Source organism: Aquarana catesbeiana, linkage group LG03, assembly GCF_042186555.1.
Source record: "Aquarana catesbeiana isolate 2022-GZ linkage group LG03, ASM4218655v1, whole genome shotgun sequence".
NCBI lineage: Eukaryota > Metazoa > Chordata > Amphibia > Anura > Ranidae > Aquarana > Aquarana catesbeiana.
This window is the reverse complement of record NC_133326.1, coordinates 167,947,788-167,969,178: the sequence shown is the minus strand read 5'-3', so window position 1 is coordinate 167,969,178 and position 21,391 is coordinate 167,947,788. Positions and strand designations below refer to the sequence as shown.

Genomic DNA, 21,391 nt, shown 5'->3' with positions numbered 1-21,391 from the left:
ACGCCAAACTTCCATGCAAAACAATGTACCGCTTTCAGCATCAAAAATCTGACATAATCATACCGCCAGGGAGGTTAAACTACTTTTAGTTTATGTTGGAGCTACAACTCAATATTATTATTACTAGATATGTGATCTTTTCTTTTGCTGCCACCATATGTACTTATGTATGTTAATTGTTAACATTCAATAAACAAATTTGACAAGAAAATGAAGTAGGCAGATATAAAACAGTTCGTGGATGATCCTTTATAATTATGAACTTCCATTAATTACAACATTGACTCCTTAAAATATATTATCAGCTAAGAAAATAATGACTCTTAACTTCCCTGTGAACGGCTGAACACTAGGCATGCTTTGTGCCCTCATAATCCAGCCAGTGATTTGGAAAAACACCAAAGTATTTATTTCCATGGTACCTGTACATGCAAACCCAGAAGCAAGCATGGCTCCCAGGAGCTCCATTTCTACTTTCTGCTCATTTAATTTCATTCACATCCCGCTTTCTCCAACACTGCAGGCAATGCACCTGCTACAACTTTCATGTCTTATCAAATGACAGCAATAAACAGTTGTACGTTTTGAAGTTGGCCTGTGTGCAACAGCAATGCAAAAAAAAAAACATCTTTAGATTGTAATTATTACATTAGAAATCTCAACATTGTACATCTAACCTTACAAATAGACAGATTTTACTGTACATTTTAAAAAAATAATCAACTGTCAAAAGTGCATGGTATGACCTTTACTCTAGGCTCATGCTGACTCATTCTACACCAACTGTCATACAGATAAAAAAAAACACCTACCTGGCACGCATCCTCTAATGCATATTTAAAAATCAAACTGCATTTAAATTCTATTAAATCCTATAAAATGTAAGAATACGTGTTTTCTTACTATAATAGTGGAAGATGCAGTGATTAAGGATAAACAACAGCAACCCAGTGTGACCAAATATAACAGGACTACAAAACCTGAAATCTGATCAGTAGACTACAGGGTTTCTGTCCTTTGCACAGTCATGATACTTTACACGGCTCTGTTATAAATCCAGTAATGTATCAAAATGTACAATATCTCATCTCTAAAAGCAGGAGCATTGCCCAGAGCAACCAATCACCTAGTTGACATTTGTCTGGTACAAACTGAAAAATGAAAGCAAATGTGATTGATTGTTTCGAGACTCATTGCTATTTGTCCTTTCAAATTTGCTTGCATCAAAAGTTCCAATACTTTATAACAAAACAGTAATATATCAGAAAGTCTGGATGGATGATCTACCTAAAAAAAAAAAAAAAAAAAAAAAGTAACCAACAGACTGCCATCTGTAAATACATTTGCCCAGGCAATCATCGGTGACAACCCAATCCTCAAACTTTGCACAATTATTTATACGAGTTCACCTAGTTCTCATCTCACTAACATAAAAGAGCTCTGTATGAGCAGGTTATACTAGTAGCTATGAAATTCAATATACCATTGTTACATGATACACTGTATTCTCTTGTGTTTAACAAATATTACTATTATTATTATTCTTCTCTGTCATTTGTATACTCACAATGTGTGGGTTCTAAGCCTACACTGTCATACCTTAGCTGTACAATACATATTTACTTTGTAGTGCAACAACATAAGAATTTAACTTCTTGATTGCTACTTGTCTATGGGAGATGTGTTCCTCTACACAGCACCATCCCAGATCATTCCATCCATCATGAAGAGTCTGAAGAGTGCAACATCCTAACACAATGACAGATAACATTAACCCAGACAGTACTAGGAAGCATATTGCCCTGGGTATGGTATATATTATATAATTACTAAGGCTTGTGTCTTACCCACCTCTAATTCACCTACCTAGGTGCACTCTAAGCACCAAGCAGCAAGAATAACCCATATATCTCCTAGTATAATTCACCTACCTAGGTAGGTACACTCTAAGCACCAAGAACAGCCCATGTATCTCCCAGTGATCCCAGTATAATTCACCTACCTAGGTAGGTACACACTAAGCACCAAGTACAGCCCATGTACCCCCCAGTGATCCCAGTATAATTCACCTACCTAGGTAAGTACACTCTAAGCACCAAGCAGCAAGAACAGTCCATGCATCTCCCAGTATAATTAACCTCCTTAGCACACTCTGAGCACTAAACAGCAGGCAAAACCTGTGCATCTCCCAGTGATCCCAGTATAATCCACCTACCCATGCACTGGTAGGGCCCATGTATCTCCCAGTGACCCCAGTATAATCCACCCACCCAAGCATACTCCCAAGCACTGGACAGCAGGTAGAGCCCACCTAGTGATCCCAGTATAATCTACCTACCTAGGCATAGGACAGCAGGCAGAGCCCATATTATTGCAGACAAAACCTTGGTGTGTCCCAGTGATGTCCGTGTAATCTACCTACCTAGACATAAGCATTAACAGCTGGTAAAACCCATGCATCCCCAGTTCCCAGTTCCAGTATAATCCATTTACCCAGCAACTCTGGACAGATGTTACAGTCCGTGTGTCTCCCTATCATACCAGTATAACCTACCTACCTCGGCACACTTAAACACCAGTCAGCAGGTATAACCCATATATTGTATCTCCCAGTGATCCCAGTATAACCCACCTAGTTAGGCACACCCTAAGCACTGGCCGGCAGTTATAACCAATGTATCTGCCAGTGATCCCAGTAAAACCCACCTGCTTAGGCACACTCTAAGCACTGGTCAGTAGGTAGAGCCCATGTATTGTATCTCCCAGTAATCCCAGTATAGCCCCTGACCTAGGCACACTCTAAGCACTGGTCAGCATGTACTGTATAACCCATGTAACTCTCAGTGATCCCATTATAACCCACCTATCTAGGCAACTGTAAGCACTGGTCAGTAGGTATAACCCATGTATCTCCCAGTGATCCCAGTATCACCCACCTACCTACCTAAGCACACTCTAAGCATTGGTCAGCAGGTGTAACCCAGGTATCTCCCAGTGATCCCAGTATAACCCACCTATCTAGGCAACTGTAAGCACTGGTCAGCAGGTATAACCCATGTATCTTCCAGTGATCCCAGTATTACCCACCTACCTACCTAAGCACTGGTCAGCAGGAGTAACCCATGTATCTCCCAGTGATCCCAGCATCACCCACCTACCTACCTAAGCACACTCTAAGCATTGGTCAGCAGGTGTAACCCAGGTATTTCCCAGTGATCCCAGTATAACCCACCTATCTAGACAACTGTGAGCACTGGTCAGCAGGTATCTCCCAGTGATCCCAGTATCACCCACCTACCTACCTAAGCACTGGTCAGCAGGTGTAACCCACGTATCTCCCAGTGATCCCAGTATCACCCACCTACCTACCTAAGCACTGGTCAGCAGGCGTAACCCATGTATCTTCCAGTTATCCCAGTATTACCCACCTACCTACCTAAGCACTGGTCAGTAGGTATAACCCATGTATCTCCCAGTGATCCCAGTATCACCCACCTACCTACCTAAGCACTGGTCAGCAGGTGTAACCCATGTATCTTCCAGTGATCCCAGCATCACCCACCTACCTACCTAAGAACACTCTAAGCATTGGTCAGCAGGTGTAACCCATGTATCTCCCAGTGATCCCAGTATAACCCACCTATCTAGACAACTGTGATCACTGGTTAGCAGGTATCTCCCAGTATCACCACCAACCTAGGCACACTGTAAGCACTGGTCAGCAGGTATAACCCATGAATCTCCCAGTATCACCTACCTAGACCCACTGTCAGCACTGGTCGGTAGGTACCCCCAGTAATAGTCATCTATGGGGCAGTGCAGGTGTGTTGGTAAAGTTCCCGTGTCGGACGGATCACACACACACATGTATGGAGAGGTAAGTAGTAGACGGGGGTACTTACGATCCGAGCACCTCCCTGAAGTCGAAGATCTTCTTGATGTCGTCCACTTGTTTCTTCCAGGAGGAGCTGTTCTCTCCGTTCTCCAGAGCCATGGTGAGCGGGTACCGGGCACAGGGGGTACCGGGCACAGAGGGTACCGGGCACAGAGCTCCTTCCTCCGGGCTGTCTGACTTCTCACACTTCCTGGTGACAAGTCAGCTTCATCCCCGGGGGAGCCGGGCAGGCATCGGTGGAGGAGAGGAGCGCCTTGTCCTTGTGTGCACGGCGCTGTGCTCGGGGAGGAGGAGGAGGAGGGGGAGGGGGTGTCACTCTGCGGGCTGGGCTCCCCCTACTCCCGGCTGATGATGACACTCGGTACACACCGCTCTCCTGTCACACGGAGGAGCCCCGATCAGCCTGACAACTCACTAATCACTTGGAGTGAATTCGCATTGCACCAAAATTCCGCACACGTCAAGAAGACTCCTATCCTGGGGGCTGGACCTACCGGATCCCACTGATCACTGCACCGAGAAGTGCCAGGAGCCCAGGGGGGGGGGGGGGGGGGGGAGAGAAGCCCACCGGGGGGGGAGAGGAGCCCACCGGAGCCAGCCCCGGAACTAGCATAGGAGAGAGGAAGCTGCCTGCCCCACACCATGCATGACAGCTCTGCCCGGGGATCACACCATCACAAAAGTGACAGTTCATGGACATCTGAAAATGACCTCCTCATCCTATTGTAAAGCTGCACATACATCAGACAATCTTCTTTACACTTACAGTGGGGGGTAAAAATAGGTGGTTGAGCCAAGGTTTTACCACCTCCCTTTTATAAACTCCAGACCAGCTTGTACACATGTGTCATTGTGCGGCACCAGTACAAGGTCATCCAGCGCCCAGGGCAAAAATGCCAAACTGTGCCCCTCCACCCCATTCATGACATGCAAGCTTAGGGAGCAGTCACGCCCTTGCCGCTATCCAGGGCCGTCTTAATAGCATCATGGGCCCCTGGGCAAAGTAATACACTGGGGCACCTACCAGCCTGCCCCAATTTACCCACCTACTCTCAAGAATTAAAGTATAAAGAGTTGATAAAATTAAACATATTTATTAGCATTTTCAATAAATTCAATTTTAAACAATAAGAAAACATGCCATAAATCAAAGACTAATCAATACAAAGGGCACAGTATGGGGGGAGGCGGAAGGGCACAATACTGGGATGATTCCCGGGACACTGCCATCCCAGGACAGCTTAGTAAAAAGAGTGACTGTCCCGGAAGATCGGGACAGTTGGAAAGTATGATGTAATGCAAGATGATCATTGGCCGCCCATGCACCTGGGGCAGCTGGGCAGTACCCAGGGGTGCCCATGCATTAAGACAGCCCTGCCACTGTCACTACTCCCATCAGCCCTGTAACAAAGAAAGGCACCTCCATCCCTACAGTAAACCATTGCGCCAAGGGCAGCTGCCCCCTCCCGCCCACCCCTTTGTGCCATCTCTGCGCACCACAAATATTACCACCTGTAATGCTTTCCAGCCAAAACTGCCACCAAACACAACCCATTCAAGTAAACAGTGGAAAACCCTATTAGATTGTAAGCTCTAGTGAGCAAGGCCCACCGATTCCTACTCTTAAATTGTATTGTAATTGTATTGTCTGCTCTCATGTTGTAAAGTGCTGCGTAAACTGTTGACGCTATATAAATCTTGTATAATAATAATAAACACCTGTACGGCTGTCAAAAAAAAAAAAAAAGCATTCAGGAGGCAGCTGTATTGCCCCCATTATCCCATTCATCCACACCTGTACTGCCCTCTGATAAGCGATCCACCGCAGAGCAACCCAGGTATAAACTAAGCCATACACACTTCCATAAATGATTGATTTCTTTTCCAATCAATCTGTACCAATAGGCATAATTGATCCTAGGGAATTCAGCATTGTATTATGTAAACCACCAGCACACCAGATCTCATGTTGCCATTTTCTCCTCTGACATCATCAGGGGGTTGGCCGTCTCTTTCTGGTTCTTGCAGCCGACTCCTGATGATGCACCACGATGTATCCACATGTAGGGAAATCACCTGGTGCTTGCACAATGCAGCGGAGATAGTTTGAAGTCTCCTGGGATGCATGATGTCCAAGGAGGCTTTAGATGGAGGTGAAAGGTATTCCTGCCTAGGTGATATAGCTGGAAGTACAAGGCCAGGAACTGCCAAAAAAAGATATTTTTCAGATTATAAGAGAATATATTTTAGTATCTGATAGTGTAACAAGGAACCACTTTATGTTGATCTAAACAAATCCCTACAATCCTATATAAACATCAACAAATTTCTATGCACAACCTAAAGTGGTTGTAAACCCTTACATATACCCTAGTGAAGTGACTGGCCTCAAGTGATACACAGAGATATAACAAATCCCCCTACATAAGTTGTACCTGTTTATTTGCCACTTTTTCTCTAGTGTGCATTTATTACAAGTGCTGAATTTACATAGGATCTCTCAGCTCTGAAAAGCAGGGGATGGAGAGCTGAAGTTCTGTCAGTGAGGAGAGCTCTGAGAGCTGATTGGATGGAAGGAACACCCAACCCCCCCCTCCTCCAACCCCCACTCCCTCCTTCACACAGCACACAGGAACAGAACTGAGGCTGGAGCTCCCTCCCCTGCCACCATTTTTTTCTTGGTGTCAGGAAAACTTGTCAGAAGTGATTCATGTTGATAGCAGAGGAACGAAACAGCAGACAGAAATGAAATTTAGTGCTCTGGATTGAAACGGGTACACACTATAGAGGGATATGCTTTGTTTGTATTTCATATCTGAAGTTTACAATCACTTTAAAGGAGTTTGTGTTTTTTCACCTTAATGCATCGTATGCATTAAGGTGAAAAAACACCTGTCAGTGACCGGCCCCCAGCCCCCCCCCCCCCCCCCGTTTTACTTACCTGAACCCTCGAACTTGTCCCACGGGGGACACACCTTCTCTCTGCTAGGGGGTTCTTGGCTGTTGATTGGATAGATTGATAGCAGCACAGCCATTGGCTCCCGCTGCTGTCAATCAAATCCAATGATGCTAAATGCTGGACTCAGGAGCGCGCCCGCAAGGTAACCCCCCGGGAGAGCGCTTCTCCTAGGGGGTTATCTGATGTGGGGGAGGATCCGAGACAGCGGGGGAGGATCCTAGACAGCCGCCGAGGGACCCCAGAAGAACAGGATTGGGGCCACTGTGTGCAAAACGAGTTGCACAGTGGAGACAAGTATGACATGTTTGTCGTTTTTATTTTTTTTTAAATTCCTTTCCTGTCACTTTAAGGCTGGATTCCCGAATGCTGCCAAATCTTGAATGCTGGCGTTGAGAGCGATATCTCGAAAAAAATCTAAGGTCATCCAGTTTAGAAATAAGATCTAAACTTCTAAAATCTAAACTGATCATCTGTTATCTGGATTGCAGTAGCAATGTCCTACATTTGCTTCTGATCTATACATAAGTGTCCTGTCTAATGCTGCACATTGCACAGTAATACGATCATAGCGTCATCAAAACTCTAATCTTAGTTAAATGTCCTCATTTTCTGTATTCATTCATATTTAGAGCTATAAAGACCCATTGAGGATGAGCCATAACCGAACTTATCCTGCCTGAGTTGCCCTTGTGTCACTTCCCTGCCTAGCTTCGCTCCTGGCTACTCCACTTACCACCACTAGAGGTCAGCAGGTGGTAATAGTCTGGGAAGACAAATTTTCAGCCACATCCCCTCCATCATCAGTTTTTACTTGACTGGAAATTTAATTTTCATACTATCCTGCAAAATGCTGCGGAATGTGATTTCATTTAAAACATTAAGAATAATTACCTGACAAAATGCAGCTGTTCCAGTTATATCTGTGAATTTATTTTCATTTGCCTGCATATTGCATTATGTCAAAAGCAGAATAAACAATTAGATAAGCAGCTAATAGGCGCACATTTCATGCGGCAGGAAAACGATAGCATTCCTATGGACAATGTCATTTATTTGCATTCTGGTGAGATTTTAAATTGACACTGGGCAAAAAAGCGCTGGGGCCCCTTCTTCACACTTGTGTGTGCGTTACCCTTTTTTTTGTGCGTCGAGGCATGTTGTCTTAAAGTCACCCTGTCATCAAAGTAAATAAAAATTTGGAGCAAAAGCACGGAGAAATCAAGTATTTTAACCACTTCAATATCGGGCACTTTCACCCCCTTTCTGCCCAGGCAAAATTTTCAGCACTGTCACACTTGGTCATGCAACATTGTACCCAAATTAATTTATCTTTTTTTTCCACACAAATAACAAATAATCACAGTCCGCAACAGGATGAAACGCTGGAACGCTGTAGGAACTGACGTCATCCACGAGAAGAGGAGAAGGACCCGGAAGTGATGTCAATGCTAGAAGACTGCAAACCAGCCTGGACCGCAGTGCAGAGAGGAGGAAGTGAGGTCATAAGAAAGGGACGCGTTTCGGAACTCTGGATGGTTCCTTTGTCCTGCTGCGGACTGTGATCGATCCAGTGTGCCACACATCCACCAGTCTGAAGACTTTCTCCCGCTGTGAACTCTTCCAATGCCGCAGAACATATCTACTCATACACTCCTATGATGTGCCTGTTTTATCTCTCCATCCTGTAAGTGTTCTTAACCCTGTTGGGATATTAAAACATGTTTTCTTCTGCACTTAGAGGCGCCTTTTGTTTGCTTGTGTTCTCATAGATTTTGCTTCATTCTGCTAAGCTGCAGTCATTAGTGTTGAAGATTTCTCCATACTATCGTCACTACCACTATGATTGGACTTTTGTATAGAGACTTTTTGCTATAATGAAGTTTTGAGCGCCCTAATCTCCTATCTTTTACTATATCAGTCTCCTAGTAAAGCCCCCTCCCTCCGACACATTGTAGCACATAGTATTGTGTGTTGACATACATTGTGATAATGAAAATTTTACCCCACATTGCCACAACACACAAGTGTTAAACCAGCCCTAAAGTGGCTTAAAGTCACTTCTATACAATAACATACCTGCTAAAAGAAAGGCAATATACTTACCTTTCTGGCAGCCAGTGTTCCTGAAACACCGCCACTTTGCTGCTCCCCAGCTGATGCAAGTATTTGACCAGTTGAATGTGTTGAATACCTGCTACCCTCGCTGCACACTATGGTTCCTCCTGCCAACTCACATGATTGTATTATCCATAATGGTTCCCATGGACCAGCTTAAAGTGGTAGTAAACCGCTGGGTGATTTTTTCTTTTTTCCCTGACCTGAAAGGTAAAACCATAATGTGCTAATATCCATCGCATACAAGCATATTATGTGAAACTTACCTGAAAACGAAGCATTCCAGCGATGCACTGTCACCACTAGAGGCCACTTCCATCTTTACCCAGTCTTTCTTCTGGGAGCCGCGATAATGTCCAGTGCATGCGCGTGAGAGCCACCATTTATGGCACAGGACTCTGAAGGAACAGTGACATCATCAGCTGCATATACAGCAAATATCTCCTAAAGGGTGCATGTTTAGGAGATATTTACAGTACCTATAGGTAAGCCTTATTATAGGTACAAGTCAGAGATGGGAGTTTACTCCCACTTTAACTACTTGCCTACTGGGCACTTTTACCCCTTTCCTGGCCAGGCGAATTTTCACCTTTAGCGCTGTCGCACTTTGAATGACAATTGCACAGTCATGCCACACTGTACCCAAGCAATTTTTTTATCAATTTTTTTAAGACAGATAGAGCTTTTTTTTGGTGGTATTTATTCACCACTGGGTTTTTAGTTTTTGCTAAAAAAAAACAAAAAAACACCCTTTTCTGTTATACAATTTTATAAATAAGTAATTTTTCTCCTACACTGATGTGCGCTGATGAGGCGGCACTGATGAGGAGGCACTAATATGCATCACTGATGGACACTGATAGGTGGCACTGATTTGCAGTACTAACTGGCATCACTGATGGGCACTGTTGGAGCTTCACTGATAATCAGTGCCCTGATTATCTGTGCAGATCTACCCTGTGAAGAAATGCCGCAGAACCTCTCTCCTTTCCTCACACACTGTCAGTATGAAGAAAGGAATGCAGATAACCGGCATTTCTTTGTTTACATGTGATCAGCTGTGATTACCCATGTGATCAGCTGTGTCCAAAGAGCCTCGTCGTTGGCTCTTTACCGAGAACAGTGATGCTCTCTATCCCAGGGATAGAGCTCACCACCGATCGGCGAGCTTGTATGTCAGTGAGAGTAGGACGACGTCATATGACGTCGTACCGGAACGAGATATCCTCCACCCACCCGTCAATTGACAATACGCAGGTGGTTAATGGGCAGCAGGTGGGGCCCTTGTGCCCAACCTGTGGGCTGAGGGCTGCATGCAGCCCTTTAGTATATGATGTGCGGCCTTCTGACCTCAGCAGTCTGTAGTGGGGACACTGCTTAAGGTAATAGCACTGATCCTTACTAGACATGTGTGTAACATGTGCCCAGCTTTGTATTGTCTTCTGTAGCCATCCCCAGCCAAAAAATGTAGCCTATCCACATTCTGACCCTCATTTCATGTATTAGGTTTACAATTTCTCACAGTCCTCTAGAAAAAAAAAAAAGGCAGGTGGCTTCTTTCCCTGCATTTCTGCAGATAGGGTAGACATTGAAATGAATGGGCTGCCCTGAACGCAGCACAGATAAACCAACGGCTTGTTCACATGTGAGGTTGGGGGCAGTAAAAACACATGGTTGAGCTGTTTTTACCACCCCCAACTGCTCCCCCTTTAGATGCAAAGGCAGAAGCTGGAAGTGTACACATGATGTGGCCATGGCTGGAAGTAAACCCAGGGTAAATGAGGCTGCACTGCAACCACCCCGCAACCGTGTGCATTGCACGCGGTTGTAGTGTGGTGATGCTGCATTTGGAGGGTTGAAACAGGTGGTGAGAAGACAACATATTGGCTCTTTAATCACCTGCCAGATGCTTGTGAAAAGACACCTGAGCATGGATTGCTTTTCAGAGGAGCCCTAAAATAGCAGTTGTGATGGTACAGGAATAGAGGGTCAGGATTAAAAGTAACAGGCATACACACACACACACACACACACATATACAAATACATGTACGCACAGAGACACACGTACACACACACACACACACACACATGCAAGCATGTATACATACACACATGCAGACATGTGAGCGTCTGTGAATAACACTTTTCAAGTCTTGCCACAGATTTTCAATTGGATTTAGGTCTAGACTTTGACTGGGCCATTCTAACACATGAATATGCTTTGATTGAGACCATTCCATTGTAGCTCTGACTGCATGTTTAGGGCCGTTGTCCTCCACCCCAGTCTCAAGTCTTTTGCAGACTCTAACAGGTTTTCTTCTAAGATTGCCCTTGATAGGAGAATACCTGTAAAAAGTGGAGACCAATGGCCGACAACGTCAGACAAGCTCAGTTCTGCGAGAGATAGGAAAGTCTGAATAGCTAGACCTATGATCAGTGTTGGGGTCACAAGCCAAGGTCAGTGCAGGAGGAGAGTTTCATAGTCAGGGGTCACAAGCCAAAGTAATTTCCAAACAGCAGTAGCCCAAGCCATAAGCAGGATCAGACGACAATAATCTGGCAACGGGAAGTGCAGATGCAAGGCTTATATAGGAAGTTCATGGGAGGAGCAAGGAGTTCAAATTTCAACAGCAATCAAGACAAGTCAGGGTTTTCCAATGGATCAGGCAGGATTGTCCAATAGATCAGGCAGGGAGCTGTCCAGCATGCCAGATAGCTCAGCGAGAAGAATCAATGCCAGACACAGAAGAGGTCCCGGGTTTCAGTCCAGGTACTCCTCTCCTCTCTGGATGTCTTAGGGCCAGGTTTTTGAGGAAATCTCTGGTGAAATTCTTTTATTAATCTAGGGGCATGAATGTGCTCCTCAGGCTCCCAAGAATCCTCCTGTGGTCCATAGCCTTTCCATCTTAATAGGTGTTGTAGTTTATCATGATGTATATGGGAGTCAAAAATCTTATCCAATATGAATTCTTCTTCCCATTGCACCTGGACAGGGTCTGGTGGGGGATGTGTACGACCAGAAAAAGGATTATTTCTGAAAGGCTTTAAAAGAGCTGTATGAAAAACAGGATGGATCTTCATAGAAGGTGGTAGTTTAAGTTTGTAGGCCACAGGATTAATTCATGCAATTACTTTGAAGGATCCAATGAACTTAGGACCAATTTTCTGAGAAGGAAATTTAAGTTGTAAGTGTTTAGTGGATAGCCAGACCTTATCACCTAATGAATAGGAAGGAATTGTTTGTCTGTGTCTATTTGCAATTTCCTTATAGGATTCTTGAACTTCATGTACCCTTGCATTTACAGTTGGTAAAGATGACTCTACAGGAATTTCGGGGATAAAAGATGGATGACATCCATAATTGGCGAAGAATGGGCTTTGAGAGATGGAACTATGGCAGGAGTTATTGTAAGCAAATTCTGCTAACGGTAGATATTCCGTCCAGTCGTCCTGAAAATGGCAGATGAAACAACGAAGATATTGCTCTAAAATTTGATTTGTTCTCTCAAACTGTCCTTATGATTGTGGATGCAAGGCAGTTGATATGTTAACTTCAATTCCCAGCGTAGAACAGAATGTTTTACATAGTCGTGATTAGAAATGAGCCCAATGTTCGAGTTGAACGTTAGTTTGAAAATCGGGTGTTCGACAGCTCGCCGAATTTAGAACATTATGGGGCGTTTGCGGGAAATTTGAGCACCTGCGGAACACCCGATAATGCACTGCAAGACCGTCAGTGCACTGCGAGATCACAGTGCATTGACGGCTGCTGATTGGCCAAAGCATGCACCTGACCTGCATGCTTTGGCCAATCATAGCGCGCTTCGCTGGAGAGCCATGATTGGCCAAAGGCAGGGTGCTAAGTCCATGCCCCACACTATGTAAGACTGCTTACATAGTGTAATGAATGAAAGCAGCAAAATTACATTTCTAAAGGAAAAAATGTCATTTTAAACTGCTTGTGCCTGTAATGCATTGCCGACTCCCAGCAATATACATACAAATCATTAAAAAAAATGGTGTGAGTTCCCCCCCTCAGTCCATTACCAGGCCCCTTGGGTAAAGTATGAATATTAAGGGGAACCCTGTGCCAAAATTTAAAAGAAAAAAATAGCGTGGGGGTCCCCCCTAAAATCCATACAAATTAAAAAAAAAATGACTGTCTCCTGTCATTTTTAATTTGACACTTTTTGGTGAATGTCTGGGGGTATAATGTACCCGATACCCATTCACATGGGGAGGCCAGGATCTGGGGGCCATCTTGTTAAAGGGGGATTCCAGATTCCGATAAGCCCCACAACCACCGGGCAAGGGTTGTGGGGCTTGGTAAGGGCCTGGTATGGATTTTGGAGGGGGGACCCCACGCCATTTTTTTTGTTCCCCTTAATATTTATACCAGGCCCATAGGGCCACGCCATTTCCTTCAATGATTTTTATCTATATTCCCGGGATCCGACTATACATTACAGCTGCGAGCAGTTTTAAATGACTTATTTTTCTTTAGAAATGTCATTTTGCTGTGGTACTGTTATAAACATGGGAAAGATGCACTACTTTACAGGCAGACTAAGGAGACCCCCAGGCATGATATTTAGGGAAATATTTCATTTTTATTGTTTCAACTTTAAGCATTATTAAAATCACTGCTCCTGAAAAAAAATCAGTTTTTAAAACTTTTTTTTGCATTGATACACGTCCCCTGGGGCAGGACCCAGGTACCCAAACACTTTTTATGGCAATAACTTGCATATAAGCCTTTTAAATGAGCACTTTTGATTTTTCACGTTCGCGTCCCATAGACTAATGGTTGTTTAGCACAAATTTTTTACCTGTTTGCATGTTCTGCTGCGAACCAAACCGGGGGGTTTTCGGCTCATCCCTACTCGTGATGTGAACTGGACTTCTCGATCTGATATTTCATCTGGGAGTCCAGATATTTCATCTGGGAGCAGTCTGTAAATTTCTAGTAATAATATTTCAGTGGTGTCTTCAGCTGTAGGAATGCTAGTGATGGGCACAAATTGAACCATCTTAGTTAAACGGTCCACCACTACCATGACAGTTGTAAATGGAAGGAGGTAGGTCCACCATAAAATCCATGGAAGTGGATCCCCTTGGTTGTGATAGCACAGGGAGAGGCAGTAGTAGACCTCCTGGGAGGGAGCGTGGTACTTTATGTCGGGCACAGGTTTCACATGAGAGAACATACTCCTTTGCATCTTTCCGATAGGAAGGCCACCAAAAGGAGGTCACCGTTTTCCTAATTCCAGGGTGACCAGCAGATTTTGAATCATGCACCAGCTGAAGGACCTTAAGTCGTGCTTATTCAGGGACATACATTCTTTTTTCAAAGGTCCAGCGGCCCTCATGAAAGTCCATGTGCAAATTTCCTGGTGGATTGTTTAAGAGTGGGTCCCTATCATAAGTTTCTTTAATTTCTGAAAGAAGCTCTGCAGGGTACATTACTCCCACAAAGTGTCTGTCTTGTAAGATAATACTTCTAATTCGGTAGAAGAGTCACCTGACATTCTTGACAAAGCATCTGCTTTTCCATTTTTACATTCTAGTCTGTAAGAAATTACAAAATTGAAACTTAAAAAAAAAAAAGAGTCCATCTTGCCTACCTTGCATTTAGCCTCTTTGCGGATTTAATAAATTCAAGATTTTTGTGGTCAGTAAGGACAGTTACGGGATGTGTGGTGACCTCCAGAAGGTGTCTCTATTCAGAGAAGGCTTCTTTTATTGCTAAAAGTTCCTTGTTGCCGATATCATAGTTCTGTTCTGCAGTTAACATTTGGCGGGAATAAAATGCACATGGGTGTAATAAAATTTTTTCATCAATTCTCTGAGAAAGAACTGCTCCAATGGATGTATTGGAGGCATCTACTTCTATTATAAAGTGAATTTCTGGGTTACGATGTACCAGTACAGGGGCAAAGGTGAATAAGGTTTTCAGATGTGAAAAAGCCATTTCCGCCTCTGTGGACTACTGGAAGCGTGCCTCCTTTCTTGTAAAATGAATAATTGGAGCGACAATTTTAGAAAAGCTTTTAATAAATCTCCGGTAAAAGTTTGCGAACCCCAGGAACCGTTGTACATCCTTTATGTTTTTGGGGGTAGCCCAGTCTACGATGGCTTGGATCTTGCTGGAATCCATGTTCAGCCCTTCAGTAGAGATGATGTAGCCCAAGAACTGTATACAGGTCTGTTCGAAATCACATTTTTTCTTTTTAATATATCATTTATTTTGTCATAGTCGTTCTAAGACAGTATAGACATGATCCTGGTGCTCCTGTCGAAAAGATAAGTATATCATCCAGATAAGCAACCACAAATTGGTCTAACAAGTCTCTGAAAACATAAATTTATGAAATGTTGAAAGGTAGCTGGTGCATTACAGAGTCCAAAAGGCATTTCTAGGGATTCCTAATGCCCATATCTTGTCCGAAAGGCCGTCTTCCATTTATCTCCAGGTCGGATGCGAACAAGATTATATGCACCCCGCAGGTCAAGCTTTGTAAATATCTTTGCTCTATTAGTCTCTCAAATAGTTCTGGAATTAATGGAAGTGGGTAACGATTCTTGACTGTCATTTTATTTAGTTTTCTGTAATAAATATAAATATTATATCAAGAATTGTAATTACATGCCCCTGTTAAACAGGGGCAGAAAAATTGGGCCTTAGGCAGGGGTGGTGGTGCCACAACACTGCAACCCCTCACAGATACTCTTGTTGAGCGCAGGAACGAGCCCTGCTGTTAAATATTTGATCAAAAATTGTAATTACAGGCCCTGTTAAACAGGGGCAGAAAAATTGGGCCTTAGGCACTGGTGGTGGTGCCTCAACACTGCAACCCCTCACAGATACTCTTGTTGAGCCCAGTCACTCAGCATCAGCATAGGCAGTCTTGAAGGGATCTCGCATTCATAAAAAATTAATCGCTTACATTAGCATCAGGTGCTTGGTAGCTGGTGATCCAAGACCGATTTATTTTTATGAAGGTGAGCCGATCAACCGAGTCGGTGGACAGGCGCACTCTGTGATCAGTTGCAAAGCCTCCAGAAGCACTGAATGTGCGTTCTGAAAGAACGCTGGATGCAGGACAGGCCAGTAGCTCAACTGCATACTGTGCAAGCTCTGGCCAGTGATCCATCTTCAAGACCCAGTTGGTTGGAAAGGTCTCCAAGTCTGATCTTGCCCCTAGGTATTCCTGCACCATGTACAACAGACGCTGGCGATGGTTGCTGGAACCGATCAGACCTTGGGGCTGCGGACTAAAGAATTGTCTGAACGCATTGGTCAGATACCCACCTTCTCTACCGCTCCTTCTGTGACTGACCGAAGCCTCAGCAACACGTTGTCCATGAGTACCAGGAAATTGTAACCTCCCAGGCTCTGGAAACACATTGCACAAACCTTTCTGCAAGGCCTCTCATAGATGTTTCATCCTCTGCTCCCTCTGCGATGGCTGGATAAGTTCCACCACCTTACCCTTGTAACGTGGATCAAGAAGGGTTGCCAGCCAGTACTGATCCCTCTCCTTGATACCACAAATCTGAAGGGTCCTTTCGCAGGCTTTGCAGGATCAGGGAGGCCATGCGGCGTAGGTTTTCTGAGGCATTCGGTACGGAGTCCTCTGGGTCACTAAGGACGACCTGATCCGCAGCCACCTCCTCCCAGCCACGTACAAGTCCATGGGTTTCTGAGGACTGAAAATGATCCCTTGAAGACTGCTGCTGATGCTGAGTGCCAGGCTCCACCTCCATGCTGACACAATCCTCTTCCTCCTCCTCCTCTTCCTGTGTGATAGGTGGGCCTGCAGGAATACTGTCTGGATAAAGGGGGCCTTGAGAGGTAAGGAAGTCCTCCTCTTCCTCCCTCTGTTCTGCCTCAAGTGCCCTGTCCATTATTCCACACAGCGTGTGCTCCAACATGAAGACAAGAGGGACAGTATCACTGATGCATGCACTGTCACTGCTCCCCATCCTCGGGGCCTCCTCAAATGGTGACAGGACAGTGCATGCAGTCTTGATCATGAGCCACTGGCGTGGTGAAAAAAAAAGCCAAGCTCCCTTGACCCTGTCCTGGTGCCATACTTGCACAGGTACTCATTGATGGCCCTCTGCTGCGTGTGCAGCTGCTGCAGTATTGCCAGCGTTAAGTTTCACCTGGTGGGCATGTCACAGATGAGGCGGTTCTTGGGCAGGTTGCATTCCTTTTGGAGGTCAGCCAGCCGAGCACTGGCATTATATGACCGGCGGAAATACCCACAGACTTTCCTGGCCTACCTCAGGAGATCCTGTAAGCCCGGGTACCTGCACAAGAACCGATGCACCACCAAATTAAGGACGTGAGCCAAACAGGTAAGATGGGTGAAGTGTCCCTGTCGGAGGGCGGAGAGGAGGTTGGTGCCATTGTCGCAACCACCATTCCTGGCTGTAGCTGGCGTGGCGTCAACCACCTCTGAGCCTGCCCATGCAGAGCTGACAGAATCTCTGCCCCAGTGTGGCTCCTGTCCCCTAAGCAGACCAACCCAAGCACCGCATGGCATCTTTTTGCCTGAGTGCTTGCGTAGCCCCTAGAATGCCTACAGAGCACCGCTGGTTCCGAGGGCAAATCTAAACAGGAAGAGGCCATAGAGGAAGAAGAAGAGGAGGGGGTGGAGGAGAGAGGTGTGGCAGAATCACCACTACCAGCATTTTGGAGGCGTGGTGGCGGAACAAGCTCCAACAATACTGCTCCATGTCCTGCATCCTTCCCAGCTGCCAGCAGGGTTACCCAGTGCGCCGTGAAAGAAAGGTAACTACCCTGTCCATGCCTGCTGGACCATGAGTCAGCGGTAATATGCACCTTACTGCTGATCGCCCTGTCCAACAAGGCCAAGACATTGCCTTCCACATGTCGGTAGAGAGCCGGAATGGCCTTCCGAGAAAAAAATTGGCGTTTGGGAACCTGCCACTGAGGTACCGCACATTCCACAAATTCTCGAAAGGGGCAGAGTTCAGCTGCTAAGCATGTGGATGGCTGGGACCGAATTTATTTTGCTGGTTTAGCAACTGGGGTAGGGAAATTTGCCTGCTACAATCCGATGTTTGTGACCGCTAGCAGATTGCCTGGAAGTTTTTGGGACACCTAATTCTATACCTTCATTCCTCTCAGTGCAGGTCTCTGAGAGGACTGAAGTTATAGTGGGGTTGGAGATCCCAGCTGATGAGGAGCAAGGAGAGGTCCACCTTGTTCTTTGGTGTGGGTCTTTTAAGTACTGTTGCCAACGGACTGCATGGGAGCTCGACATATGTCTGGTTAAGCATGTGGTGCCCAAGCGGCTGCTGTTTTGGCCACACTTGATACGCTTCAGACATATGTTGCAAACAGCAACGGTGCAATCTGCTGCACACGTCTCAAAAAACCCACACCAAAGAACTTTTGGAAAAACGCGCAGTCAGCAGCGCCCTGCACATGCGGAGCTCTGCGGTGTGATGCAGTCGGTTGCCTGCCCTTAAGCTGGCCCCTGGAGAGCATCCTGCCTTGTTGGAGATGTGCCTCCTCCTCCTCTCTTCTATCTGGCACCCATGTAGAGTCAGTGACCTCATCATCCCCTCCCTCCTCGCCACTGGAGCAAACCTGGCAGTATGCTGCAGCTGGGGGAACATGATTGCCAGTTTCTTGTCCTTCTTGGGCACCCCCTCTCTCTGGGCTCACTGCCTGCCTGAAGTATATTAGCAACAGTACACCAGGATCGGTCTGCAGTGAGATCTAGCTAAACTGTATACAGTGTATACAGTATATACAGTGGGGACGGATAGTATTCAGACCCCCTTAAATGTTTCACTCTTTGTTATATTGCAGCCATTTGCTAAAATAATTTAAGTTCATCTTTTTTCCTCATTAATGTACACACAGCACCCCATATTAACAGAAAAACACAGAATTGTTGACATTTTTGCAGATTTATTAAAAAAGAAAAATTGAAATATCACATGGTCCTAAGTATTCAGACCCTTTGCTCAGTATTTTTTAGAAGCACCCTTTTGATCTAATACAGCCATGAGTCTTTTTGGGAAAGATGTAACAAGTTTTTCACACCTGGATTTGGGGATCCTCTGCCATTCCTCCTTGCAGATCCTCTCCAGTTCTGTCAGTTTGGATGGTAAACGTTGGTAGACAGCCATTTTTAGGTCTCTCCAGAGATGCTCAATTAGGTTTAAGTTAGGGCTCTGGTTGGGCCATTCAAGAACAGTCACGGAGTTGTTGTGAAGCCACTCCTTCGTTATTTTAGCTGTTTGCTTAGGGTCATTGTCTTGTTGGAAGGTAAACCTTCGGCCCAGTCTGAGGTCCTGAGCACTCTGGAGAAGGTTTTTGTCCAGGATATCCCTGTACTTGGCTGCATTCATCTTTCCCTCAATTGCAACCAGTCGTCCTGTCCCTGCAGCTGAAAAACACCCCCACAGCATGATGCTGCCACCACCATGCTTCACTGTTGGAACTGTATTGGACAGGTGATGAGCAGTGCCTAGTTTTCTCGACACATACCGCTTAGAATTAAGGCCAAAAAGTTCTATCTTGGTCTCATCAGACCAGATAATCTTATTTCTCACCATCTTGGAGTCCTTCTCCCATCTCCCGACTGCATCTCTGGAGCTCAGCCACAGTGATCTTTGGGTTCTTCTTTACCTCTCTCACCAAGGCTCTTCTCCCCTGATAGCTCAGTTTGGCCAGACGGCCAGCTCTAGGAAGGGTTCTGGTTGTCCCAAACTTCTTCCATTTAAGGATTATGGAGGCCATTGTGCTCTTAGGAACCTTAAGTGCAGCAGAAATGTTTTTATAACCTTGGCCAGATCTGTGCCTTGCCACAATTCTGTCTCTGAGCTCTTCAGGTAGTTCCTTTGACCTCATGATTCTCATTTGCTCTGACATGCACTGTGAGCTGTAAGGTCTTATATAGACAGGTGTGTGGCTTTCCTAATGAATTCCAATCAGTATAATCAAACACAGCTGGACTCTAGCTGGACACAGCTAGAACCATCTCAAGGATGATCAGAAGAAATGGACAGCACCTGAGTTAAATATATGAGTGTCACAACAAAGGGTCTGAATAATTAGGACCATGTGATGTTTCAGTTTTTATTAAATCTGCAAAACTGTCAACAATTCTGTGTTTTTCTTTCAATATGCGGTGCTGTGTGTACATTAATGAGGAAAGAAATTAACTTAAATGATTTAAGCAAATGGCTGCAATATAACAAAGAGTGAAAAACGTAAGGGGGTCTGAATACTTTCCGTCCCCACTGTATATATACTAGACTGACTGTATATATATATATATATATATATATATATATATATATATATATATATATATGAAATACACTGCAGCTAACTGAATCAACAGACTGCCTGAAGTATATTAGAAACAGTAGAGCAGGAACGGTCTGCAGTGAGATCTAGCTAAACTGGATACAGTGGATATAAATATATATCAGAATGACTGTATATATATATATATATATATATATATATATATTAAATACACTGCAGCTAACTGAATCAACTGCCTGCCTGAAGTAGATTAGAAACAGTAGAGCAGGAACAGTCTGCAGTGAGATCTAGCTAAACTGGATACAGTGGATATAAATATATATCAGAATGACTGTATATATATATATATATATATATATATATATTAAATACACTGCAGCTAACTGAATCAACTGCCTGCCTGAACTGAAGTAGATTAGAAATAGTACAGCAGAAACGGTCTGCAGGGAGATCTAGTTAACTGAATAAACTGCCTGCTCAAAGTAAATGAAATGACACACTCTCTTTCTCTCTATCTATCTCTCTGTCCACCAGTAACAAACTACACAGCAACGCACCCTGCCTTTGGCCAATTATGGCTCTATTTGCTTTTGGAGCTGTGATTGGCCAAAGCATGCGGGTCATAGTGCATGCCTGGTCAATCATCAGCCAGCAATGCACTGTGATGTCGCAGTGCATTATGGGCTGTGACGCGCCGCTCAAATTTGGCTCGAACGGCCCATAATGTTTGATCTTCGTCGAACGACTGAACAGCCAATGTTCGAGTCAAACTCATGTTCGTCTCAAACAGTCAGCCCATCCCTAGCTGGCAGCATATCAACACAGTATCTTTTTTCTTGACAAAGAAGAATGCTGACTTTTCTTTGGCTTTCCTTGGCAGGATGATTTTTCTTGGTCTGTGACTTCAGAGTATTGAAGCCAGTACAGCCAGGAAAGAAGCAAGCAATCCTCATATTTTTTTCATAAGAGGGTACTTTAAGGTGACACAAATAAACTATAACTACAGGGGTGTAATGGAGGCAAATGACTCAGAGCGCAAAATTTGGGTAGAACTAGATAGAATAGGACATCTACGGGACCCTCTTCCAGTTTAAGTCTCT

General features: G+C 44.7%; 1 protein-coding gene across 1 annotated transcript in view; it reads right to left on the bottom strand.

Moving 5' to 3' along the window:
- CAMK1D (calcium/calmodulin dependent protein kinase ID) overlaps positions 1–4,349 on the bottom strand; it is a 401,220-nt gene extending 396,871 nt beyond the window's left edge. The window contains exon 1 of the mRNA XM_073619503.1: positions 3,903–4,349. Within this exon, the coding sequence (XP_073475604.1) occupies positions 3,903–3,994 (92 nt within the window). The 5' untranslated portion in view covers positions 3,995–4,349. The remainder of the gene's footprint in view (positions 1–3,902) is intronic.
- Between the last annotated feature and the right edge of the window lie 17,042 nt (positions 4,350–21,391).